The sequence below is a fragment of the Uranotaenia lowii genome, chromosome 3 (genome assembly GCF_029784155.1).
Source record: "Uranotaenia lowii strain MFRU-FL chromosome 3, ASM2978415v1, whole genome shotgun sequence".
Taxonomy (NCBI): domain Eukaryota; kingdom Metazoa; phylum Arthropoda; class Insecta; order Diptera; family Culicidae; genus Uranotaenia; species Uranotaenia lowii.
Window position 1 is genome coordinate 21,771,314 of NC_073693.1, and position 25,572 is coordinate 21,796,885.

The 25,572-nt window shown below is 39.0% G+C and overlaps 4 protein-coding genes across 8 annotated transcripts in view; 1 reads left to right on the top strand and 3 right to left on the bottom strand.

Annotated features, from left to right (window-relative positions):
* Positions 1–1,687: 1,687 nt before the first annotated feature.
* On the bottom strand, positions 1,688–6,948 carry LOC129758267 (uncharacterized protein K02A2.6-like). Of its 2 annotated transcripts, XM_055755745.1 has the most exons (4): positions 5,535–6,948; positions 2,142–2,829; positions 1,949–2,016; positions 1,688–1,881 (listed from the first exon to the last, which is right to left on the bottom strand). In XM_055755745.1, the coding sequence occupies exon 1, from the start codon at positions 6,674–6,676 to the stop codon at positions 5,609–5,611; it is 1,068 nt and encodes a 355-aa protein (XP_055611720.1). In that variant the 5' UTR covers positions 6,677–6,948; the 3' UTR covers positions 1,688–1,881; positions 1,949–2,016; positions 2,142–2,829; positions 5,535–5,608. The 2 variants fall into 2 exon arrangements, with proteins under 2 accessions (XP_055611720.1, XP_055611719.1); XM_055755744.1 differs by lacking the exon at positions 5,535–6,948 and having other exon boundaries at positions 2,142–4,475.
* Positions 6,949–12,035: 5,087 nt separating this feature from the next.
* LOC129752027 (oocyte zinc finger protein XlCOF6-like) lies at positions 12,036–22,939 on the bottom strand. Its single transcript, XM_055747817.1, has 4 exons — positions 22,650–22,939; positions 15,709–15,977; positions 13,738–15,645; positions 12,036–13,526 (listed from the first exon to the last, which is right to left on the bottom strand). The coding sequence occupies exons 1-3, from the start codon at positions 22,722–22,724 to the stop codon at positions 14,031–14,033; spliced, it is 1,959 nt and encodes a 652-aa protein (XP_055603792.1). The 5' UTR covers positions 22,725–22,939; the 3' UTR covers positions 12,036–13,526; positions 13,738–14,030.
* Positions 17,242–25,572, bottom strand: part of LOC129758269 (oocyte zinc finger protein XlCOF22-like) — a 63,373-nt gene continuing 55,042 nt past the window's right edge. For 2 of the 4 annotated variants that reach the window (XM_055755747.1, XM_055755748.1), the window contains exons 2-3: positions 19,023–19,283; positions 17,242–18,959 (exon numbers count right to left, since the gene is read on the bottom strand). In XM_055755747.1, the coding sequence (XP_055611722.1) occupies positions 17,357–18,959; positions 19,023–19,267 (1,848 nt within the window). In that variant the 5' untranslated portion in view covers positions 19,268–19,283 and the 3' untranslated portion in view covers positions 17,242–17,356. The other 2 variants (XM_055755746.1, XM_055755749.1) reach the window with 2 other exon arrangements.
* LOC129758271 (uncharacterized aarF domain-containing protein kinase 5) lies at positions 19,146–22,980 on the top strand. Its single transcript, XM_055755752.1, has 4 exons — positions 19,146–20,618; positions 20,673–21,190; positions 21,246–21,410; positions 21,468–22,980. The coding sequence occupies exons 1-4, from the start codon at positions 19,755–19,757 to the stop codon at positions 21,574–21,576; spliced, it is 1,656 nt and encodes a 551-aa protein (XP_055611727.1). The 5' UTR covers positions 19,146–19,754; the 3' UTR covers positions 21,577–22,980.

The following is a 25,572-nucleotide window of genomic DNA, read 5'->3' on the forward strand; positions in this document are numbered from 1 at the left end:
TGCTTACTCTGACGAGCAGTTTGTTTTCGGTACGTGGGAAGACTCCAAAGTAAGCTGGATCGTGGATTCAGGAGCCAGTTCCCACATGTGTGCTGATCGGAAGAATTTTATATCGCTCGACAAACCACAATCGAATACCCCGAGATTTGTGACGGTTGCGGATGGGAAGAAGGCTCAAGTTAAAGGCATTGGAAGTTGCCGGATTTCATGCTATGGCGAAGATGTTACACCGAAGACAATCGTGTTGAACAATGTCCTCTATATCCCGGATTTGGACTTGAACCTTGTGTCAGTCGGAAAGCTGGTTGAGAAAGGTGCAACGGTGACATTCAATTCAAAAGGGTGTTACGTCATGAGCGGAAATCGGATTGCTGCGGTAGCTACATGGAAGAAAGGCCTCTATCATTTACGTGTGGCCGAGTCGGCGAATTTGGTGCAGGCTGACTGTCGTGAAAAGGATTGCATTCATGACTGGCACCGAAAAGTGGGACATCGAGATTTGCAAGCCGTCCAAGAGATCGAGTCGAAAAAGTTGGCAACTGGAATCACGATTCGGAAGTGCAAAGCGGAGATATCGTGCGAAGCGTGCCTACAGGGGAAATTTGCACGTCTACCTTTTCCCAAGGATTCTCAACGGAAATCGACAGCGGTGTTGGATTTGGTTCACAGCGATCTCTGTGGGCCGATGCGAACAGTTACTCCGGGTGGTCGTCTTTATTTCCTAACACTAATAGACGACTACAGCCGGTATACGACGGTCTACTTATTGCGAAGAAAATCAGACACAGCGGAAGTTATCGAAGATTTTGTTAAGCGGATGAAGACCCAGTTTGGCCGGCCGCCAAAGATATTAAGGTCAGACCAAGGTGGCGAGTACCAGGCTGCAGAATTGGTGAAATATCTGAAGAGTGAAGGTGTTCGACAACAATTCACTGCGAGCTACTCCCCACAGCAAAACGGGGTAGCAGAAAGGAAAAACCGATCGTTAATGGAGATGGCCCGCTGCATGTTGCTGGAAGCGAAAATGGATCACCGCTATTGGGGCGAAGCAGTCAACACGGCGTGTTTTTGCAAAACATGCTACCATCCAAGGCAGTTCCCAAAACACCGTTTGAAATTTGGCATGGTGTCAAGCCGGACATGGAGATGATGCGTGTTTTTGGATCTAGAGCTTACGTTTTCGTTCCTGATGCCAAGAGGTCGAAATTGGAAGCCAAGTCGGTCAAACTCACTATTATTTAGTGAGTTTCGGATCTTACAAAATACCACTTACTTTGGGGATGACCACCCGAATAGAATTGTACCGTGAAAAAACCATGAATTTCATATTCACTGACCATAAATTGCATGGTTTACACCATGATTATAATCGTCCACGATACCGTGAATACACATTGGAATTCATAGTTTACGACCATACATTTCATCGTTTCGGCAAAAATAACCATGAAAAAGGGGTATTGTTATGCAGCGTGACCATGAAAAAAATGGCGATTTCCCATACATTGAGAAGCCCAAAAATATGAAGTTCATTGTTGTAGCATCTTCCAATTTTTCATAGTAAAATTATGAAAACCCGATGATTTTCATTGTTATACCGCTGTAATCAAAATTTTTGTTTGTTGGGTTTTTTGTTCTCGTTTTTTTCTGTCATCATTTTCTTAATTTGTTTAAATAAAAAAACAAATGAATTTATTACCATTTATTATTAATTCTCATAATTTTAACACTTTACTCACACATTTCATCATTCACTGGATTGGTCTGCGACAGGTTCCGGCATTCCGTCGTTCTGAGGCAAATTCCGGCATTCCGTAGCCGCCCCCAGTATCCATTGGCTATCGCCTCCTGTGCCGGATGCAGTGTTTCGGTTGTATTTTGCTAGAATTGATAGAAAAATATTATAACGATGATTGTCTCTTGTTAAATTCGATATTTTTTGACTCACCGTTTCGCCCATCTCCGAACACTTCGAATAATTTTTTTAAAAAATTCCTGGAAACCCCGATTGCCGACCTAAAATAATTGCAAACAGGAAAAAAAAACGTGCTGTTCTGCAGCTGTCAAAAAACCACCAATACACGATAAACTTGGAAATTTAAATTCTTGAATAAATTACGCTCGCTGGATGTTCTTTTTACCATTAGGTTCATGGTCACATTTAAATTCAATGGAAAAGTAATGTGATACCATGGTTCTGTTCTATTCGGGCAGGAACAAAATGGGCCGAAGCAAATCTGTTTATTCCACAAGAAAACTTCTTACACAATTCGTGAAAACCCGATCGTAAACTTTCGCGGAAAACCGAACATTATGTTTTTTGTTTATCTATGTATTAAACTGCTAACGCCTTACACTCTAATTTAAAAAACTTCTAATTTGAGTTCATTACAGTTCTCACCCTTTAAGATAAAAAATAATTCTTACAAAATAATAATTCAAATGTATAAAGAAATTCAAAGAAAATTAAAAATACACAAAATCTTCTTGTCTTAATAACTTCCTTCTTCTACTCGATTTACGCACCACTGGAATACTCGTGCACGATTCTCCTGCCGCTGATGGACTCAAAATTCGCTCGGGGTGCAATTCGCTTCTTGTTGGAGGTGGTTGTGTTGGGCTAAGCGAGAACCCTCGGAAATCTTCCTCTTCTTCTTCCGACTCCTCTCGCCGTCTTTTAGGACCACTCGCATGTGGCAGAATTCTCTCTCCTTCATCAACATTCTCTCCCATCTCTAACGACTGAAACGCCACATTGCGCCTTGGTTCAGTTTTCTGCACTCTGATCTGCCCCCTGTGAGCCGAGACCACATGCGCCCCTAGCGCTATCTGAAATACATTACGAGATATCCTTTTAATAAAAGTAGCATTTAACCATCTTTCAATCTTTCTATCATTAGGATTTTTGTAGAGAACCTTGTCTCCTCTAATCAAATTTGTTAATGGGTCAGATTTTTCTAGCTCATATTGGGAAGGACCCAGCTGTGTTTCTCCTTCGACCAATTTGTCGTTATTTTTAACAGGCTCTCTAGTCAAAAGTTGCTTTTTGTAATCGTTCTGAGGGTTGACCAAATCTAATAGTGTTTTTGGTCTATATTTGAAAATCCTCTCCGTCGGAAAATCTTCACCCTTTGTCAAACAACTATTTCTATAATTAAAAAGAAAATAATCCAATTTATCTTGTATGTCTCTGGATCTTATATCTGGATCCAACAAAAATTTCTTTAAAACCTCTTTTGCCACTCTTACAAGTCTTTCCGCTTGTCCATTGCTCTGAGGATGATACGGAGGGCTTTTGTAAACCTTAATCCCATGTTTCTCCATGAACAAAACAAATTGCTGAGAATTGTAGGGAGGTCCGTTATCAGAAACTATAACATCCGGTAGCCCAAATCTCGAGAAAAATTCTGAAAACTTTTTTAAAACTTTCGTTGCATCCGATCCGTAATTCATCAAGTATATTTCCAACCATTTAGAATAACTGTCGATTATCAAAAGAAAGTTATGCCTTTCAAAATAAAAGAAATCCGTGTGAATTCGGCTAAATGGTCTAGAAGTAGGAATCCATTCGTAGGTTTTATTAGTCCCATGCACTACGGCCATTTTTGAACATATTTCACAATTTCTAGAAAATTTTTCAATGTCCGAATTAATTCCTGTCCAATACACATGCTTTCTGGCCAATTGCTTCATTTTTATTACTCCGACATGATTGGAATGTAACAATTTAAGCATTTTTCTTTGCAAAATTTCAGGTATAAATACCCTTTCTTGAAAAAGCAAACAACCATTCACATATTCCAAATCTTTCAATTGTGAATAAACATTCCTTAAATCCTTATCCACATTGTCAGGCCAACCATTTTGTAAATAGAATATTATTTTCTTCAAATACTTATCAGATTTTGTTTCAGAAGCTACAACCAAAAAATCTACTGGGAGTTCATTTGAAAAATTTAAGCTTTTTATAAACTGTTCATCAATTTTTTGTGGAACTTCAACATTTAAAGGAAATCTCGAACAAAAGTCCGCATTACCCATCCTTCCCGAAGGTCTATATATTAAATCAAAATCGTAAATTGATAGTTCCATCACAAAACGCTGTAATCTGGTAACAAAAATCGAATTTTTACCATTTTTACCCAAAATTCCTAGTAATGGTTTATGATCTGTGTAAATAATGAATTTTTTACCAAACAGAAACTTATGGAACTTTTTTACCGTTGATACAATAGCCATTGCCTCCAAATGGAGAATGGGATAACTTTTTTGTGCCGCATTCAAAGAAAATGATGTGAACCAAATTGGTTTTTCCATTCCATTTATCATATGGGAAATAACTCCTCCAAGTCCATACGAACAAGCATCCGCCGACACTATTATTGGTAATTTGGGATCATAAAAAGTCAATACATCTGCCTTCAGCAATTGCTTTTTACAATCATTAAATGCCTTATCACACTCCGCACTCCAGACATAACTTACATCTTTCTTTAACAAACTATATAATGGATTCAAATGAACCGAAAGATTGGCCAAAAATTTTCCATAATAATTAATTAGCCCCAAAAAGGCTTTCAGTTCGGACACATTCTTGGGGACCTTTGCTTCCTTAATGGTTGTGACTTTCTCTGGATTCGGTTTTAAACCAAACTCACTAATGATATGCCCCAAGTATGCCAACTCTCTAACAAAAAATTTACATTTTTTTAAATTTATCTTTATGTTAGCTTTCGATAATCTTTCCATTACTAATACAAGTTTTTGTTTACAATCTTTGACATCCTTTCCAGCTATCAATACATCATCTAGATAGCAAAATACGAATTCAATTCCTTGTAGAACCGTCTCCATAATATTTTGGAAAATACTAGCACTAGATGATGCCCCTTGTGGAAGGCGATTGTAACTAAAAAGCCCTTTAATAGTGTTAATTACAACAAACTGTCGAGATTTTTTTGATAAATTCAATTGGGTGTACGCCATAGTTAGATCTATTGAACAAAAAACTTTACTGCCAGCTAATGAAGCGAATAAATCTTGGGCAGTGGGTAATGGATAGGTATTAGGAATCAAAACTTTGTTAATAGACACTTTACAATCTATAACAAGTCTTATGCTGTCATCCTTTTTCATAACCACTACCACCGGAGAAGCCCATAAACTAGTTTTAATAGGTGTGATGATGCCATCTTTCTCTAATTTGTCCAAATGCTCAACAACTTTGTCTCTGAGTCGATAAGGAACATCGTATGCCTTTTTGAAAATCGGAATATTTTCTTTAAGTATTAAATCCGCCTCGAACCCTTGAATGGGTGTCGCAAAATCATTATCGAACAAATTGGGAAATTTTTGTTTAATTTCCATTATAACCAACTCTTCCTTATTATCATTCAATATATTATTTATAGAAAAAACTTCAGAAAACTTTTTTCTCCAGCCATGACAAAAAATGTCCAACCAATTTCTACCAATTAAAGGAATGAAATGATGATCGCCATCCAAAATAATCAAATCCATACAAACTGATTTACCATTTAATGAAACTTTCACGAAAATTTTTCCAAAAATACTTAAAGTGGAACCATTTACTACCATCAACTTTCTGTCACTTTTTTTCAACTAGAAAATGCTTGAATTTCAAAATGTAATCAGTTTTACTTATCACTGACACCGCTGATCCACTATCAACTTCCATTTTCAAAATTTTGTCCCCAACTTGCACATTTAGGAGACAAGGTTCACTGATATTATTGATAGACTTTATCATCATACAGAGATATTCACCTGAATCGTCGCTGCTAGTGTAGTCCACTCTCAACCGTTTAAAATAATCGTGAACCTCCTTTTGTTCCTTAGGTTTTTCGTCAACTAAGTTCACATAATTCCTCTGACTCCTTTTACGCTCGAAACATGATTTCCAAACGTGTCCCATTTCACCACAAAAATTGCATTTGAAATTTGCATACCTGCTTCTACCATTCTGATGATTGCGAGATTTCGATCTATTTCTATTATAATCATAAGGCTTGTTGTAATGCCTATTGTTCTCACGACTGCGAGATCTTTCCCCGCCAGAAAATCGTCTACCAGAAAATCTCGAATCCATTCTACTCTGTCGATCTCCGAGCCTATATTTCACAGAATTTATGTTTTCCGTGTCGATAAACCTATCGTTGTCGAAAAATCGTTCGGAATTCTTAATCATTCTTTCTGCTGTTTTCAATGTTAAATTCTCTTCATTAAAAAGGCGTTTCCTCAACTCCTTATCCTGAATTCCTATCACTAATTGATTTCTAATTGCCCTATCTCTGTAGCCGTCAAACTCGCAAGCCTCCGCCAGCAATTTTACAGCCAAAATATAATTTTCGTTTGACTCCGACGGGGCTTGTTTCCGATTCCGGAATCTCACGTACGCTTGAAGCTCAGAATCTGTTTTGTCATAACGCTCTTTTAACTTTTTAGTGATCTCTTCATATGTCAAAGTTTTGAGATCAATAGCCGGAAACAACAATTTGATTTCGTCAAAAACGACCATTCCGCAAAAACTTAGAAATAAATCTTTCCTTTTCAACTCAGCAATGTTATTGGAAGAGAAAAAATATTCCAACCTTTCCACATAATTCGCGAACGATGTACCCGGAACGTACGGGTCAATGCTACCAAACATAGCCATAGCTATCAAATATGTAAAAAAAACCAATAAAAAACGATCAGCACCAAATAAAATCAAAGAACTTTTCAATGATTCCACTCACCCAGTTTTTTCAATTTAAATTGTCTAAACAATCTAATCCCAATAAGGATTCAAGTTAAAGCGCCGCTCAAAACACCTCCAATGAAAAAGCGGTCCTGAAATGGCGGTTCACGGCGTCTATGATGAAGAATGCACGACGTCCGCGATGGCGTATCCTTCCTTTTCACACACACAAGACTGGCCGTGAGTAGTGTCACTATAACCGACTACTGCCAATGTACAAAAAAAAATCACTTACAATATTGCAATGTTAGAATAACAATCAACTTCTGTTGAAACTATCGTCAAATATCCACATAAAATAATCCAAAACTTAAAACTCACCCGATCAAAAAAAACCAATTTAACTTTTTCACAATGTTGCTCTTACAAAACCAATTGAATACCAGTGAGAAATCTCCTGCCTGGCTTCAGCTGAGGGAAAATATCTGCAAAAAAAAACTGCACTTATCCCTGCACACAATAAAATCTTTTATCCTCGTCGCCACTATTATTTAGTGAGTTTCGGATCTTACAAAATACCACTTACTTTGGGGATGACCAGGAACAAAATGGGCCGAAGCAAATCTGTTTATTCCACAAGAAAACTTCTTACACAATTCGTGAAAACCCGATCGTAAACTTTCGCGGAAAACCGAACATTATGTTTTTTGTTTATCTATGTATTAAACTGCTAACGCCTTACACTCTAATTTAAAAAACTTCTAATTTGAGTTCATTACACTCACATTTGTTGGATACTCTCTTCAGCACAAGGCATGGCGATTCGTGGATGAAAGGACGAAAAAGGTTACCATCAGTCGTGATGCACGTTTTTTACAAGCTGATCCAGAAGATAACGTGAACTCAAAGGACGAAGGCAGTTGTGATGAAGGTCTGTTTTACTTACCAACGACTGTTGAACAGACTCAGGCTCCCATGCTGGAACAGGAAGAGCAGCACAAAGTTATTCGGCGGAATTCCAACGGAGAGAATCTGAGTGACGATTTCGAGGGTTACTCTGATACCAGCCTGTACGAAGATCCTATTTCCGACATCGAGGTGCAAACGTTGCAGAAAGAGTGTTCGATTGAGGAGGAGCCAGAAAAATGTCCATCGGAAGCTGAACCTTTGAGGCGTTCGCAGCGGTCGACGAAGGGCATTCCACCTGACCGTTACGGTTGTTGCACGCTGGTACAACAGAAATCGGATGAGCCACGCACATACCAAGAAGCAGTGGCAAGTTCAGAAGTCGAATTGTGGAGAAAGGCCATGCAGGAAGAGCTGGAGTCGATGGAAGAAAACAAAGTTTGGGAGTTAACTAAGCTGCCAGCCGGAAAGAAAACTATCGGGTGCCGCTGGATTTTCAAAAAGAAAGTGGACGAAAATGGAGCAGTTATCCGGCACAAGGCGCGCCTAGTCGCCCAAGGTTTTTCACAGAAGTATGGTGTCGACTACGATGAGGTGTTTGCGCCGGTGGTCAAGCAAGTCACTTTCCGAACACTTCTCTCTGTGGCCCATCAAAAGAAAATGTTAATCAAGCATGCTGACATCAAGACAGCATATTTGAATGGCGACTTGGAAGAAACGGTGTATATGCGTTTGCCTCCGGGATTATCTGCGGATCCGGGATTAGTATGCCGTTTGCGGAAAGGTTTATACGGTCTTAAACAGGCAGCCCGTATATGGAATCAAAAGCTCGACGGTGTGCTGAAGACTATGGGATTCAAGCCGTCAATCAACGATTGCTGCTTATATGTGAAGCACTTCAAGGGTAAGATTGCTTACATTGCTCTTTATGTCGATGATTTTGTGATAGCCTGTGAATGCGAAGAGGACTACAAATCTATCATCGAAGGATTGGACCGTCATTTCAACGTAATTTCGCTCGGGGACATCAAATTTTTCCTGGGCATCCAAGTAAATCGCGGCGAAAACCACATTTCGCTGTGTCAAAAGGGCTACACTCAGAAACTTTTGTCAAGATTTGGTTTGGAAGACGCGAAAGGTTCCAAGATTCCCATGGATCCAGGCCACTTACAAGCAAAGGAGGAGAATGTACTGCCGAACAACAAACTGTTTGCCAGTCTGATTGGAGGGTTGCTGTACGTGGCTGTGAACACTCGTCCCGATATTGCAGCTGCGGTATCGATTTTAGGAAGGAAGACAAGTTGCCCCACCCCGTCTGACTGGAATGAAGCGAAACGAATACTTCGTTACCTGATGGAAACAATCGATCATGAACTGGTCCTTGGTATCGATTCAACGCCACTTGAAGTTTTCGTGGATGCTGATTGGGCCGGTGACAGCAAAGATCGAAAGTCTACTACTGGATATCTATTCCGATTCTCCGGTGGTATGATTGCATGGTGTTCAAGAAAACAAGATTGCGTTACTCTTAGTAGTTCAGAAGCAGAGTACGTTGCCATTTCGGATGCTTGCAAGGAGCTGAACTGGATTTTGCGGCTGTTAGGAGATTTCCGAGTACCCATCAAGCTACCGGTGATCGTGAACGAAGATAATCAAAGTGCCATCAAGCAACTTGAATCTGGTGCCAGCACTAAACGTTCCAAGCACGTTGACACCAGGTATCACTACGCTCGTCAACTCAAAGAAGAAGGAGTCATCAGTCCAAGTTATCTATCAACGGATGCGATGGTTGCTGACATGATGACCAAGCCGCTACAACGGGTGAAACTTGCAAGGTTCCGTGAAGCTGCCAAGATTTATCCGTCGAGGAGGAGTATTGGAAGCAAAGAAGACGACGACTCATCATAGCAGTCTGTAAACTTAGCTGTTAAATAAAAATCACTTTCCATTCTTATTGTCTACAAGTAAGACGTTTTTAATTTTAAATCCGGTCTACGACACACCTCACAATACAAACTACACATGGGAGATAAACATGGAGTATATCGATGGCAAATCCAGCCTATGGAGCTCGACTACTACGAATTGTAGAGCCTATTCCGTAACGTTAACCGTTAACGCTAAGCGGAAATTACAGGTTCCAGTACGTCGGTGAGCCTATGTATCTTATTCTAAAAAATCATGATATTAATCCTTATATTCTTGCTTACCTTGATAGCTCATGTTTCTCTCATCACCTTTGGAAACAGGAGAAGAGTTGCAAGGTGGTACAAAATATATATCCGGTCCAAAATAAGTCAAATTCTATCCAAAACTCCAGTAATATGAGCTATCCGAAAAATAACGGGATATCTGCCAGGACAGTTTCTTTCCAATAAATCGAAATCTTTCCGACGGAATAGCTAAGGAAATGTATTATTTTCAAATCACCAGTCAATAGTATAAACACTCTAAATTCTTCAATTGCGAAACACTTTACGGCCAGTCACTCTATGACTGATTTCTACAGCTGAAAAGCTGAAACGGGCCTACATGTTACTCGACGATGATTTCCTAAACATTGCTTTGTTTTAAAATTTTTCCCACAATCTACGCATTCAAATTTGCGTTCATTCGTGTGTCTCTTGATGTGCGTCAGCAAAGAGCTTTTCGTTTTCATGGCTTTGCCGCACAAATTACAACTGAACTTAGGCTCGTCCGAGTGCCGTTCGATATGGATTTTTAGCACGCTTTTTGTTTTGAATGTTTCTTTACAAATATCACACTCAAAGTTCCGTTCGTCATTATGCAGCACCATATGCTGACGTAAATATTTGTTCGTTGTGAAACGTTTCCCGCAGATCTGACAAGCGAAAGGACGTTCGTTGCTATGAACATGAGCTTGATGTATTTTCATTTGATACTTTGTGCTAAATTTTTTTCCACATTCATTGCATTCGAAGCTGATACGTTCTTCTGTAGGCAATGCGTCCATATGGGTCTTGTGATGAATTTTCAATCGTTTTTCAGTGATGAACGATTTACTGCATAAATCACATTTAAAACTCCGGTCCATGTGATGCATAGCAGTATGATAATCTAGACGACTCTTTAAAATGAACTTCTTATCACAGTATAGACATTCGTAATTCAGCTCCTCGGTATGTTTTTTCTGATGATATTTCAGTATTTCTTTCGTTGTGTATTTTTTGTGACAGATCTCGCATTCGTGGTTCCATTCCTTATTATGGTGTCTCCGATGCATAAGCATGTTGCATCTAGAAATAAACAATTTGTTGCATATATCGCACCGATTTTTTCCTGTGTCAGTGTGACATAAACTGTGACGAGTTAGCTTCGTTCGGCAGGAAAACGTCTTCGTACAATCCTTGCATGACAAATACGGATATTCTTCTCCACCGTGATCGTGCTTTATATGACTATCTAACTCGGATAGCCTCATATGCTTAGTTTTGCATAATTCACATTCAAACATCAACAGTCGGCTGGGTTTCTTTGATGCTGAATGTTTGAACCATCTGTGCCGTTTAAGGTTATATTTTGTGGCGAAACATTGATCACATTCTGAGCAGCTAATCACTTCAGTGGTTGGTTTCTTTTTAACTGTGGCTCCGTAGTTTTTAAATCTAGAGGCAGATTCTACAGATTGTGAACCTTCAGCTTTGATGATTGTTGCATCCCTTGCAATTCCTGTTTTCTGAAGAAAGTTGTTTGTTTCATCATCTGAAATTTCATCTTTGATCATCACTTCACTTAATTCCAGCTCTAATTGTCGGTCTTCTTCTACAAGCGAGCCTTCAGTAAGTCTATTACCATTCTCAGATTTTAAGTTCCTGTCGTGATTCATCAAATTAAGGGATGCCTCCAGAGATTCAAAACACTTATAAGAATGATCGAAAAATAGAAGAACAGATTCTAGTATATCAAGTTTGGCAACACACTCCAAACAAATAAATTTGGAAAGGTTCTTACTAGGGGCAATTAATTTGTTAATTGACCTCAAACTGAACAATTCAGGAAAACGTAGTGTCATATAATCCGTATAATCTGTGACTTCATTATGCTGGTGAAATTGTAAGCAAAGTCGGCATGACTTTACAGATAAGGCTTCCCCTGAACTGAAAGGAAATTAAAATAAAAAAAAAATTGGTTGAGGGTTTTACCAGACACGAAAACACTACCTGTTGTAAAACCGTGAAGGTTCAAGATACCCTCTGGAAGGGCATAGAGGATTGTCTTCATCGAAGTGATCGTCGCAAATCTCCGCTGAAAACCAATTCTCACGAACCCATGGAATGTTTTGCTGCTGACAGCCGATTTCGATTGCCTGCAGCCATCGATGTGCCAGTTCCGGATGTCGAGGTAGCCTCCGCATTCGATGACCACTGTATTGCTCCACGCCACAGGTCGGTACTATGCAAACCATCGTCTTCTTCTTCGTTTTAGTTTATTTTGGCCAGAAAATGAAACTCTATAACACCGCAAACCATCGTCAATATCGGAGAAACTATCGTTCGTAGAGGTTCGTATTTACTCAAAAGATCAACAAACAACTTCTTCTTCTTGTACACTGAACCCAAATCCACTCTTATAATACACATGATTTTTCACTTAAAAACAAGGATCCAGTGATTTTCTTCCATTCAAGTGCGACATATACATTTCACTTGGCAGTCACTTAAATTTCAAGTGAATTCATCCACATTCACTTCAGTTGTCACTTGAATTTGAAGTGAGAAAAAATATACACTTCCCCATCACTTGAATTTCAAGTGAATGTAGGGTCGGTTGTGTTTATTTTCAGAGTTCAAAATGGCAAAGAGCAGCGTTTAAAGCTTATGCTGGATTTGGATTTTCCCAATTCTTCACTAGGCGATTTTGGCGGTAGTTTGTGTTAAACGTGATGCAAGGAAAAGTTATTTAATGGTGTTATCATGTTTCAGCTTGTGGGTTGAACTGGACAGATTTTCTGGTTTGCAGCAGGGAAGATTTAGAAGTCGCATTATCCGCAGTAACCGATCTGCCTTGGGATTACGATGGAATTTTCCTTTCGCCATAAATTTATGGAGAAAGCGTAATGTAAGTATTTGAAATCGTATTGCTGTTCTATAAATATTCTTTTATTTGAAAACGCGAGAGATAATTAACTAGAAACTTATTTAGAAACTCAGATAAATTTCACTCGAACGTCATAGTGTAATTCACTTGACCCATCACTTAAAAAATTCAAATGAAATTACGTATGGCGAGAATTTACTACAGATGTCACTTATTTTTTAAGTGAAAATTATTTTGGGTGTATAGCTTTACAGGTTAACGCAGACCAGTGACGAAGACTATATGCCCAGCAGTCCATTCATCTTGTTGTGTGATCTGTTTTTGGCTTTGTCGTTATAAATCAAGCTTCTGTTGTACTTTATTAGCTATAGGCCTCCCTAAATAGCTGAATATTACTTGTTATGGATAACTCAATCAATGTTTCGAAGTTACCATCAAACGATTGAACGTTTCTAAACCCGCTGAATCGTCGTGGGTAATGCAATATAACATGTGCGACTGCTTCAACTGTATGCATTACAAAGCTTAAAATCCCAAACAAACCAATATTTATTACCCGGCCATAACGCGTTTCAACAGCCGTTCTTCTATTCCCTTGAACTGTTGCTTTGAATACCTAATTTGTTGAGGCCACCTGGGGATTGGATTTCAAAGTATTTGGCTATTTTCTGATTGTAAGGTGTAGGTAATATACGTCCTGGGAGGTGTAATATGGGTCCAAACTTGATAATTTTCTGGTAACCAAGGCGAACTCAGAAGGCAGCACTGATAGTTTCTTTATTTGGCCGTAAGTAACGGCAAGCCTGAAGTAATCGATCAAGGATACGCGCTCAGCTAAAATCCCGAGTCGGTGGGTGGTGTGCTGGTGGTGAAAGAGAAACAACAGAGAGATCAATAGTGGACAAACTACACATGGGAGATAAACATGGAGTATATCGATGGCAAATCCAGCCTTCGACCTATGGAGCTCGACTACTACGAATTGTAGAGCCTATTCCGTAACGTTAACCGTTAACGCTAAGCGGAAATTAAAGGTTCCAGTACGTCGGTGAGCCAATATGTATCTTACTTACCTTGATAGCTCATGTTTCTCTCATCATCTTTGAAAACAGGAGAAGAGTGGTGCAAGGTGGCACAAAATATATATCCGGTCCAAAATAAGTCAAATTCTATCCAAAACTCCAGTAATATGAGCTATTCGAAAAATAACGGAATATCTGCCAGGACAGTTTCTTTCCAATAAATCGAAATCTGTCCAACGGAATAGCTAAGGAAATGTATTATTTTCAAATCACCAGTCAATAGTATGGACACTCTAAATTCTTCAATTGCGAAAGACTTTACGGCCAGCCACTCTGGCTGACGTCTACAGCTGAAAAGCTGAAACGGGCCTACATGTTACTCGACGATGATTTCCCAAACATTGCTTTGTTTTAAACTTTTTTCCACAATCTACGCATTCAAATTCGCGTTCATTCGTGTGTCTCTTGATGTGCTTCAGCAGAGAGCTTTTCGTTTTCATGGCTTTACCGCACAAATTACAACTGAACTTAGGCTCGTCCGAATGCCGTTCCATATGGATTTTTAGCACGCTTTTTGTTTTGAATGTTTCTTTACAAATATCACACTCAAAGTTCCGTTCGTTATTATGCAGCACCATATGCTGACGTAAATATTTGTTCGTTGTGAAACGTTTTCCGCAGATCTGACAAGCGAAAGGACGTTCGGTGCTATGAACATGAGCTTGATGTATTTTCATTTGATACTTTGTGCTAAATTTTTTTCCACATTCATTGCATTCGAAGCTGATACGTTCTTCTGTAGGCAATGGGTCTATATGGGTCTTGTGATGAATTTTCAATCGATTTTCAGTAATGAACGATTTACTGCATAAATCACATTTAAAACTCCGGTCCATGTGATGCATAGCAGTATGATAATCCAGACGTCTCTTTAAAATGAACTTCTTATCACAGTATAGACATTCGTAATTCAACTCCTCGGTATGTTTTTTCTGATGATATTTCAGTATTTCTTTCGTTGTGTATTTTTTGTGACAGATCTCGCATTCGTGGTTCCATTCCTTATTATGGTGTCTCCGATGCATAAGCATGTTACATCTAGAAATAAACAATTTGTTGCATATATCGCACCGATTTTTTCCTGTGTCTGTGTGACATAAACTGTGACGAGTTAGCTTCGTTCGGCAGGAAAACGTCTTCGTACAATCCTTGCATGACAAATACGGATATTCTTCTCCACCGTGATCGTGCTTTATATGACTATCTAACTCGGATAGCCTCATATGCTTAGTTTTGCATAATTCACATTCAAACATCAACAGTCGGCTGGGTTTCTTTGATGCTGAATGTTTGAACCATCTGTGCCGTTTAAGGTTATATTTTGTGGCGAAACATTGATTACATTCTGAGCAGCTAATCACTTCAGTGGTTGGTTTCTTTTTAACTTTGGCTCCGTAGTTTTTAAATCTAGAAGCAGATTCTACAGATGGTACACATTCGGCTTTGATGATCGTTACATCACTTGCAATTCCTGATTTCTGAAGAAAGTTGTTAGTTTCATCATCTGGAATTTCGTCTTTAATCATCACTTCACTTAATTCCAGCTCTAATTGTCGGTCTTCTTCCACAAGCGAGCCTTCAGTAATCCCATTTCTCTTTTCAGATTTTAGGTTGCTGTCGTGATTCATCAAGTTAAGGGATGCTTCCAGAGATTCAAAACACTTATAAGAATGATCGAAAAATAGAAGAACCGATTCTAGTATATCGAGTTTGGCAACACACTCCAAACAAATAAATTTGGAGAGGTTCTTACTAGGGGCAATTAATTTGTTAATTGACCCCAAACTGAACAATTCAGGAGAACGTAGTGTCATATAATCCGTATAATCTGTGACTTCATTATGCTGGTAAAATTGTAAGCAAAGTCGGCATGACGTTACAGATAAGGCTTCCCCTGAACTAAAAGGAAATAAAAATAAATAAAATTGTAGTTCAGGGTTTCTCCAGACATGAAAACACTACCTGTTGTAAAACCGTGAAGGTTCAAGATACCCTCCGGAAGCGTATAGAGGATTGTCTCCATCGAAGTGACCGTCGCAAATCTCCGCTGAAATCCAATTCTCACGAACCCATGGAATGTTCTGCTGACGACAGCCGATTTCGATTGCCTGGAGCCATCGATGTGCCAATTCCGGGTGTCGAGGTAGCTTCCGCATTCGATGACCACTGGTTTGCATCATGCCACAGGTCGGTACTATGCAAACCATCGTTAAATTAGTATTTTGTAGGAACTACAAACGATCTTACTGAATAGTTCCGAGTATTTTTATTTTTATTTCGAAGAACTTTGTGAAAACTTCAATCAACAACTTTCTTCTTTTTTCTTTCTTAGAGCTTTTTTTTTTGCATACACGCAAAATAATCTGCACTAAGCTGCTACGTGAAAAACTACATAATTTTTGTCCAATTGATTTTCGCGTAGGAAACTTGCCTTTTTTGTTGATTTTTCAAAGAACTTGCTGGAAATTTTCCATTTTGAAAACATGTTACTCAAAAAACTTCATAACATAATGAAATGGAGGCCTAAGAACACGATCAAAATTAAATTGGAATTCTTTTCTTTGAAATTTTCGATACAATCGTTTTTGTGACGTCACAAAAAATCTAATATGGCTCTATCGGCAGTCGACACTACCTTATTTGAACATTTCTTAAAAAATATGGAAAAATAGAAAAATAATAAAAATAATAATTTTGGAAAATTATCATTTTGGTAGTGTCAGAAATTACATCCATTCTGGATTGATTGTTTGAGAAATCCCCGTCTCAAAGCGGTGTTATACATATTGAAAAATATGCTTACTATATTTACTTTTTCTATAAGCTGAAATACCTCGGCTATTTGTGGAATATTTTTAACAATAATCCTATATAAAAATAAAGCAATGAGTCAGTCTCAATGTTTCAACGTTTTGGGGAAAAATGGTTGGTGTTGTAAAAAACAACAAATTTATCCTCTGTGCATGTTATACGATTTCTGAAAAAAAAACATTAAAAAAAGTCCTCAATGATAAAGTTTTCCGTAGAAAAAAAAAGTCGTTTGTAATCATAAAACTAAACTTCTGTTAATTTTTTAGCAAAACATAAAAGGTTTTGAAGGTTTAAATTACAGAAAATTTGCGATAGTGGCAAGTAGTTAGGCATTGTATTTGACTCCCACCTGTTACTGGCGAAGCCATAGGTGTCTTTCTAAAGGGTTAAAAAAGTTAGTTATGACAATGACCAATCTTACCTATTTAGTAGTTTATGCATTGGTTCATCTCCCCTTAAGTTTTAGTCCATCTAGCTTAGTTTAAGATTTACAGAGGTACAAACTTATGGTTCCTTCTCCTTTTAAGTATGACATTATGGTGGAATTCGAAACTATCCTTTTCTTTGCGTTTGTAGTTTATGTAACTAGATCTACGTTGTGGTTCATATGGCCAGCTAACCGAAAAATACGAAATATTGGCGAGGGCAGTTTCTTTCCAATAAATTGAAATCTTTCCCACAAAATTGGTTAGAAATTGAATAAATTTACAAATCACTTGGGGTATAAACAAAACCGTTCTTAAATCACTTTAAATTCTTAACTGTCGAAAGGCTTACGGCGGGACACATCTGTGTCCATCTATTGCTGAGGAGCTGGAACAGTTCGACATGCTCTTCGACGATGATTTCGCAAGCAATCTTTTGTTTTGTACTTTTTCCCACAATCTTCGCATTCAAATGTGCGTTCATTCGTGTGTCTCAACAGGTGCACCCGCAAAGAGTCTCTCTTTTTCATGGTTTTCCCGCATACATTACAACAGAAATTATGCTCGTCCGAGTGACGTGCAAGATGGTCTTTCAACCCGCCTTTGGTGTTAAATTTTTCGGCACAAATATCACACTTAAAGTTATCGTGCACCAGCATGTGCAAACGTAAACAATCATCATTTATGAAACCTTCTCCGCATATTGGACATTTGAAAGGACGATCTGTGTTATGAACATCTGCTTGATGTTTTGTCAATTGATACTTTCTGCTATATTTTTTTCCACATTGATTGCATTCGAAGACGATACGTTCTTCTTCAGGCAATGCTTCCATATGGGTCCGACGATGGATTTTCAATCTATTTTCAGTACTGAACAATTTACTGCATATATCACATTCTAAAGTCGGTTCTGTGTGATGTATAGCAGTATGATAATCCAGACGACTCTTTAAAAGGAACTTCTTATCGCAGGATAAGCATGCGAAATTTCGCTCATCAGTATGAGTTTCCAGATGATGATGTTTCAGTGTACTTTTCGTTACATATTTTTTGTGACAAATCTCGCATTCGTAGTTCCGTTCATTGGTATGCTGTCTACGATGCCTTAACATTTTGTTTCTAAAAATAAACGATTTGTTGCATATGTCACATCGATGTTTGCCCTCTGTGTGGCATAATCTGTGACGAACGAGACTTTTCCGGCAGGAAAATGTTTTCGTACATTCCTTGCACGACAAATACGGATATTCTTCTCTACCGTGATCCTGATTTATGTGGCTTTCCAAGTCAGATAGCTTCGTATGCCTAATTTTACATAGCTCACATTCATACATTACCAGTGGACGGGTTGTTGAATGTCTGTCCCATCTGTGTCGTTTAAGTTTAAGTTTTGTTGGGTAACATTTACCACAATCTGAGCAGCTGAACGATTCAATCGCTGTTGATTTATTTTCAACTGAGTTTTCGTGGTTTCTTAAACTAGAAGTAGATTCAACAGATAGTAGACCTTCAGCTTTGGTGATCGTTTCATCAGTTGCAATTTCTGTCTCCTGATCATAGTCGGTCGTTTTATCATCAGGAATTTCATCTTTGATGGTGATTTCACTTGTTTCCAGCTGTAACTGTCTATCTTCTTCTAAAAACGAGCCTTCAGTAAGGCCATTTTCAATTTCAGATTTCAAGTTGTTGTCGTGATTCATCAAGTGAAGAGATTCTTCCAGAGATTCAAAACACTTATAAGAATGATCGAAAAATAGAAGAACCGATTGGAGTATATCAAGTTTGGCAGCACATTCCAGGCAAATAAATCTGGAAAGATTTTTACTTGAGGCAACTAGTTTGTTAATTGACCTCAAATTGAACAATTCAGGAGAACGTAGTTTCATATAATAATCCACATAATCTATAACTTCATTATACTGATAAAATTGTAAGCAAAGTCGGCATGACGTTACAGTTAAGGCTTCTCCTGAACTAAAAGTAAATATTAAAAGATAATTTTTATTGAGAGTATTATCAGACAAGCAAACACTTTACCTGTTGTAAAATCTTAAAGGTTCAAGATACCATCCGGAAGAGTATAGAGGATTGTGTTCATCGAAGTGAGTGTCGCAAATCTCCCATGACATCCAATTCTCACGATCCCATGGAATGTTTTGCTGCTGACAGCCAATCTCTATTGCCTGCAGCCATCGATGTGCCAGTTCCGGATGTCGAGGTAGCTTCCGCATTCGATCTCCACTGGATTGCTCCACGCCACAGGTCGGTACTATGCAAACCATCGTTAAAGTCGGAAAACTAGAATCAATAAAACCGTTTGTGAATATTTTGTAAAAACCACACACAATCGTACAAAAAAGATCTTATGATGTTTTGCAGTAGCAAATGGCAATATCTTCATCTATTTCTGCACATCACATACCAAATTTTCAAACAATTCTGAGTGTTATTCAAAATACTGGAATTAAGAATTTCTTAAAAACAGCCAAGAAAAACAGCAATCTTTTCGAAACACGTTATTAGGGTGGCTACGGAATTATCAACGATCAAAACACCCTTTACCAAGACGGCTCACATCTCAGAAAAGTTGATGTTTTTCGAGTACTTTTGAGATTTTTTTCCTGCAGTTTATGCTGATTCGAGCAGTTTGGGAGGCGGTCGCGTGGGGTGGTGTCAAAATCAGCTGCGTATGTGGGTGGATGGGCGGGCGTTCAGTTGAGAGGCGGCATTTTTCTTACTTGGCCGTGTTTTTTTCCGCGTGCGGTATTAATGAACTTCCAGGCTTTTTTCCGTTTACACCACCACTGGAAGCCGTGTGGGAATGTCCGGAGAAAATTGGCCACCTTTGTCAGACCCAAACCCAGTTGGACGAAAATTGGGCTCTTATCGGTGACGACCGGTGGCCTGGGTATAGGCGCCGTGGCCTACGATAGGATTGTCAACGATTTCGAAAACGTAGATAGTGCGATAAGGTTTCTGAGGTCTTCTAAGATAGGAATAAGCATTTCGCTGGATTATAGCTGGACGCTTTGGGGTAAGCATGAATCGGAAAAAGATTATCAGGAAATTTTGTCTCAAGTCCACCAGAGATCGGCCGACAAGATACTGGAGGGTTGTCTGGCCAATGGGGGGTTGTACATTAAGTTGGGACAAGGGGTGGCAGCTTTGAATCATATTCTGCCCAAAGAATACATACAAACGCTGCGTCAATTGGAAGATAAATGTTTAGTCAGAAAACCGGATGAAGTTCGGAAGCTATTCGAGAATGATTTCAACAAATCGCCGGAGCAAATGTTTCGGCACTTTGACTATGAACCGATAGCGGCTGCCAGTTTGGCCCAGGTTTTTCGAGGAACAACGCAAGAGGGTCAAAAAGTGGCCATCAAAGTGCAGTACGCAGATTTGAGAAAACGCTTTAATGGGGACCTCAGGACAATTCTGTTTCTGCAGGATTTGGTTGCAATTATGCACAAGAATTATAACTTCGGTTGGATTATACGGGACTTGCAGAACACTTTGAGGGAGGAACTGGACTTCGAACACGAGGGACGCAATTCAGAACGCTGTGCTAAGGATATGAAGCAGTTCAAGAATGTCTACGTTCCGAAAGTGCTGTGGGATTATACTAATAAGGTAATGGCCATCACTTAAAAGTTATTAAATTTAAATAATTCGCATTTCTTTCAGCGAGTCTTAACCACCGAGTTCATCGACGGTTGTAAAATTAGTGACCTAGATGAACTTCGGCGACAAAAGGTGAACCTCACCCAACTAGACAGTCAACTATTTAGGGCCTTTGCAAAACAGATTTTCAAAACGGGTTTTGTGCACGCCGACCCACATCCGGGTAACATTTTCGTTCGCCGAGACCCTTCAACGAATCAACCACAGCTCGTCCTCCTTGACCATGGACTGTACGGTAATCTGTCCATCGAAGTTCGTCAAAATTTGGCCCACTTTTGGGAGGCCATCGTCTTGAAGGACTATGCTGGAATGCAGAAATATTCGCAGGCCCTGAACGTTGAGGATTACAAGACTTTTGCAGAAATTCTGCTACAACGACCGTTAGAACTAAAGGGCTCCCGCTTATCGACTCGTCTCAGCGACGCAGATCTAGCTTACATGACCAAACAGGCCAAAGAACACTTCGACAAGGTGATGACTACGCTGAGGAGTATGCCTAGGAACATCATTTTTGTGATAAGGTAATTTAAAAAATTCAACCTTAGTCCAGTAAAATACAATTTTCTAAATTTCAAGGAACTTAAACACCATAAGATCGATTGCAAGGGATCACGGCGATCCAGTGGATCGCCCGAAGGTAATGGCTCGTGGCGCCATTGCTGCCTTGGGTTCGGCTCATCAAGGAGTGCGTAGATTTTTCTACGGCACTTTTCGGAGGATAAACTTTGAGTACCAATTGTGGTAATTGACTTCTAATTATAACTAAGACTTGCAATAATCTTAATCTTATTTTTATAGGAAAGCATCATTCCAGTTCTGGTTCGTGAGCACCTACTTAAAGCTATTGACACGACTTGGGCGAGCGCCCGATACATCCCAGCTGTTGAATGTACACGTGGAAGTTTGAAATAGGAAAACCAACAAATTTAGCTATAAGAGTAAACGGTGACAGTTTTTGTACAAATTTCTTTATAATAATTTCTTCAAAGTATAAACTTATTTCAAAACTTGGTGGAGGTTTTCATGGAATGGAATTTAAAATCGAAGAAGAAAATACCCTATATACAGTTGAAGAAAAGTTTTTTTGCATTAGTAGTTTATAAGCTTACGCTTGATTTAAAAAGAAATTAAATAACCATTTTTGTATTCAAATTCTTCTTAAATATTGAGGGAAAAACATCCGTTGCTAGTTTCCGAAACCAAAAATTAATTAAAACCTTTTCTGGGTTTTTTTTTCGATAAGAATGCGTTCAGATAAATTATTACTGTTTTATAAAAATGACTGAAATAACTAAAATCGGCAAAATCACAAAATGGACAAATGGCACAAGAGATAAAAATGACGAAAAATAAGTCACTGAATCAAAATGCCAAAACAGATAAAAATGATCAAAACGACAAAAATACTGAAATAAGACAACGATAACAAAAGTGAAGAAGTAAGAAAAATAAATTAAAAAAGAACAAAATGATCAAAACTGCTGAAATATGAAAATTGATACCTACAAAAAATTGACAAAGATCACAGCAATGAGAAAAAGCGACAAGTATTTAAAATAGCAAAAGACAAACGTGAAAAATATTAACAGAAATAACTAAGATGCCAAAACTGAAATAAATAACATAAACACTAAAATGACAAAAATGAGTAAAATTTTATAAAAACTGCCGAAAATGGTCTAAATTATCATATCAAAAATAAACAAAAATGACCGGATAGACAATAGAAAACTCAAAATTTCAAACAAAACAAAAGCGAAAAGTGAAAAACACCCCACACCGGAAGCCGTTACAATTTAGTACCAAACTTGTACATTGTAGCAAATGAAGTTTGACGCCAAGCAAAAGCTCTCGTCGAGCGGTAAGTTAACGGGAACTGTTAAAAATCGTGCCCCGCCCACCCCTTTTAGCTCCACGTTGAACATCCCTCTGAGTGGTTCGAATAAACTTGACAATTCACCCGAAATCCGCACACAGCACTGCGTTCCATCCATCGTCGCCTTGATCAGTCTGGTCAGCTTTCCGGAAAAGCCGTTCTCGTCCATGGTTTTCCATAGCTTGTCACGATCGATCGTGTCGTATGCGGCTATGAAGTCGATGAATAGATGGTGCGTGAAGACTTGGTGTTCACGGAGGATTTACCGTAATGCCGCCGACCGTGGCCTAGAGGATAGCGTTCAAGTCTTCTAAGCCGGAGGTCATGAGATCAAGTCTTAGTTACGGCAAACATTAGTACACTTTCTGTGGGTTTGTGGTGTTAGCATTAGTAAAATGCTAGCCATTATATCCTTGAAAGATGTACGCTTAGTCTTAAGTAGAATTTAGATCTCTTCAAAGAAACATGAAGTTTCACAGAGATCCTATATGTGTGTGTTCGTTTTTTTAATGTGAAGATCTGGTCCGTCATAGACCGTCCCTCCATGAAGCCGGCCTCATGACTTCCAACGAATTTGTTTGCTTGTGGCTTTAGGTCGCGGAGTAGGATTCGGGAAAGCACTTTGTAGGCGGCATTTATTTAGGACAGTGATCGCTCGGTAGTTCTCACAGTCTAATTTGTCGCCCTTCTTGTAGTAGCTGTTCTGTGTCCCAGATCCGGTGAAGACAATCGGAGTTTTGGAATTTGGAGTTGAAAAAAAGGCCAACTCAATCGTCGTGGACCTGGGACTGTTATGATTTCCAAGGTCAGGAGCCCCAGGTAGATTTAAGGGCTTAGGGGTGTATGTAGGATATATGGATCCACAGTAGCAAAAGCTTAAACAATAAACAATGTTTTGGTTCACACCGTGAAGTCGTCTCCGGCATGAATCTCCCCGCCTAAAAAAATGACCTTTTCATTAACAGCTAAAGTCTGTTTCACATAGAATCTGGTCGGATAAAATTGATCATATCTCCGCAAAGAAATAATGAACAACAAAAGTAAAAATGTCATTTTGTAGGGTTTTTATTGCACTTTAAGGAAAAACACAGTACTGCTGGTAACCTCATTCGCCATCTTGTTCCACCACATTTCCATTTGAGCTAGTTTTTTCATGGTTCTGCCACATTCCTTCAGTTTGTCTTTAACTATTGCCCAATATTTCTCGATGGGACGAAAATCCGGACAGTTTGGTGGATAGATACTTTTTTCAACAAAATCGATCTTGTTCTCCTTATACCACTTAACGACATCCCGGCTGTAGTGGCAGCTTGCCAGGTCCGGCCTGAACTTCACCGGACCTTTGTGGGACCGAATGAATGCGAAACCCTCTTCTGAAGACATTCTTCTTCGTAAACATTTCCATTCATTGTGTCCCCAGTGATGAAAATCTTAGTCCCTTGCCAAATCATCAACTCACGAGCTAATTTATTCCTATTTTCCTTTACGCTTCGCAAGGTAAAATTTGTTACCGGGTATTTGTCCAAAATCCATTTTGACGTAAGTTTCGTCGTCCATCAAAATGCATCCGTTGTACTTGGCCAACACCTTCTCGTACAACTTCCTTGCCCTGGTTTTGGCAACCAGGTTTTGTTTTAGCGTCCTGTTGAGGTGTTTGCTTGCATGATACGACCACAAGCCTTCTCGCAAAGAAATTCGTCGAGCTATACTGTGGTTCGTCTTGAACTTTTTCGCCAAATCACGCAAGGAGATTCCAGGATTATTGTGAACTGATCGAATTACCTTTGCTCGCAACTTCCGGTTATATGTTCCACTTTTACGCCTGGTTTGTTTTGCTCAATCCACCGTAAGGGTCTCCCGGTAACGTTGCAGCACCGAATTTACAGTCGATTTTGGATATTTCAGGAATTTCGCGATCTTTACCCCTGACCACGCCGGTTTCTCTACGTGAGTGTGCAGAATTTTCTCCCTCCTTTCGCGGTCCATCGTCGATAACTTTTGACTGACTGTTTCAATCTTGATGAAATTTTCACCACTAAGTAAACAAACTATCCGGATCAAAACACTGTCAATAGATTCGCGATGTGACAACTAGGGGCGCTGCAGTAAATGAAAAGATGTGACCAGATTCTATGTGAAACATACTTTATAAATTGCCAATCAAAATTTTTGAACGTACTCATATGGAAACAAACATTAGTGATGCTGGTCTTTGTTTGGTGAAGAGCGTTTCATTGTTGGATCGATCCTCTCGACTTATTTTTTTTTTTTTTTTAACAATTCTTTATTTGAAACGGCTCATACCTTTAGGCTTTAAGGAGCCAAAACCGATTTTGTTGTTTACAATTGTTTTCTTAACTTAACACTTTGTGAGAGGAGAAAGGAAGATAGAAAGGGAAATATGAAAATAAAAAAGAAATTATAGACGAAGATCGATAGCTTTTAGAAAAAGGTAGATTTCGAACATGTAGTCCAAGTCTATCACTGCCAGCACATCTCTCACTGGAACATAGGGTGGTTTTCCTCGGGCCCGAAGGGAGTCTATGAAATTCGTTCTAGCGACAAGATGGACCTCGCACGACCAAACAATATGCTCGATGTCGTGGTAACCTTGGCCGCAACTACACAAATTGCTGCCAGCAATATCAAAACGATAGAGTACCGCGTCTAAGGAACAATGATTGGACATGAGACGGGAAAATATACGAATAAAATCCCGACTCAGGTCCAATCTATTAAACCATGGTTTAAGGCTTACCCTTGGGATAATCGAGTGCAGCCACCGACCATCCTCATCCTCGTCCCATTTGCGTTGCCAGTTGACAAGAGAGTTTCTTCGAACTAAAAAGTAAAATTCGTTGAAGGAGATTTCACGCTGATACGTGTCACCTTCCATCGCCCCCACCTTTGCCAGAGAGTCTGCCTTCTCATTACCCTCTATCGAACAATGGGAGGGAACCCAAACAAAGGTGATGGTAAAGCGACGTTTTGATAAAGCACTCAAACTATCCCGTATCTTCTCGAAGA

Coding starts and splice junctions, on each gene's coding strand:
- LOC129758267 (XM_055755744.1), bottom strand. CDS start 4,329: ATGATAAATGGAATGGAAAAACCAATTTGGTTCACATCATTTTCTTTG.
- LOC129758271 (XM_055755752.1), top strand. CDS start 19,755: ATGAACTTCCAGGCTTTTTTCCGTTTACACCACCACTGGAAGCCGTGT. Junction 21,191..21,245: donor AACATCATTTTTGTGATAAG/GTAATTTAAAAA, acceptor CTAAATTTCAAG/GAACTTAAACACCATAAGAT. Junction 21,411..21,467: donor AACTTTGAGTACCAATTGTG/GTAATTGACTTC, acceptor TTATTTTTATAG/GAAAGCATCATTCCAGTTCT.
- LOC129752027 (XM_055747817.1), bottom strand. CDS start 22,724: ATGGAAAACCATGGACGAGAACGGCTTTTCCGGAAAGCTGACCAGACT. Junction 15,978..22,649: donor GCGACGATGGATGGAACGCA/GTGCTGTGTGCG, acceptor GATCGTTTGTAG/TTCCTACAAAATACTAATTT. Junction 15,646..15,708: donor CCTTCACGGTTTTACAACAG/GTAGTGTTTTCA, acceptor ATTTCCTTTTAG/TTCAGGGGAAGCCTTATCTG.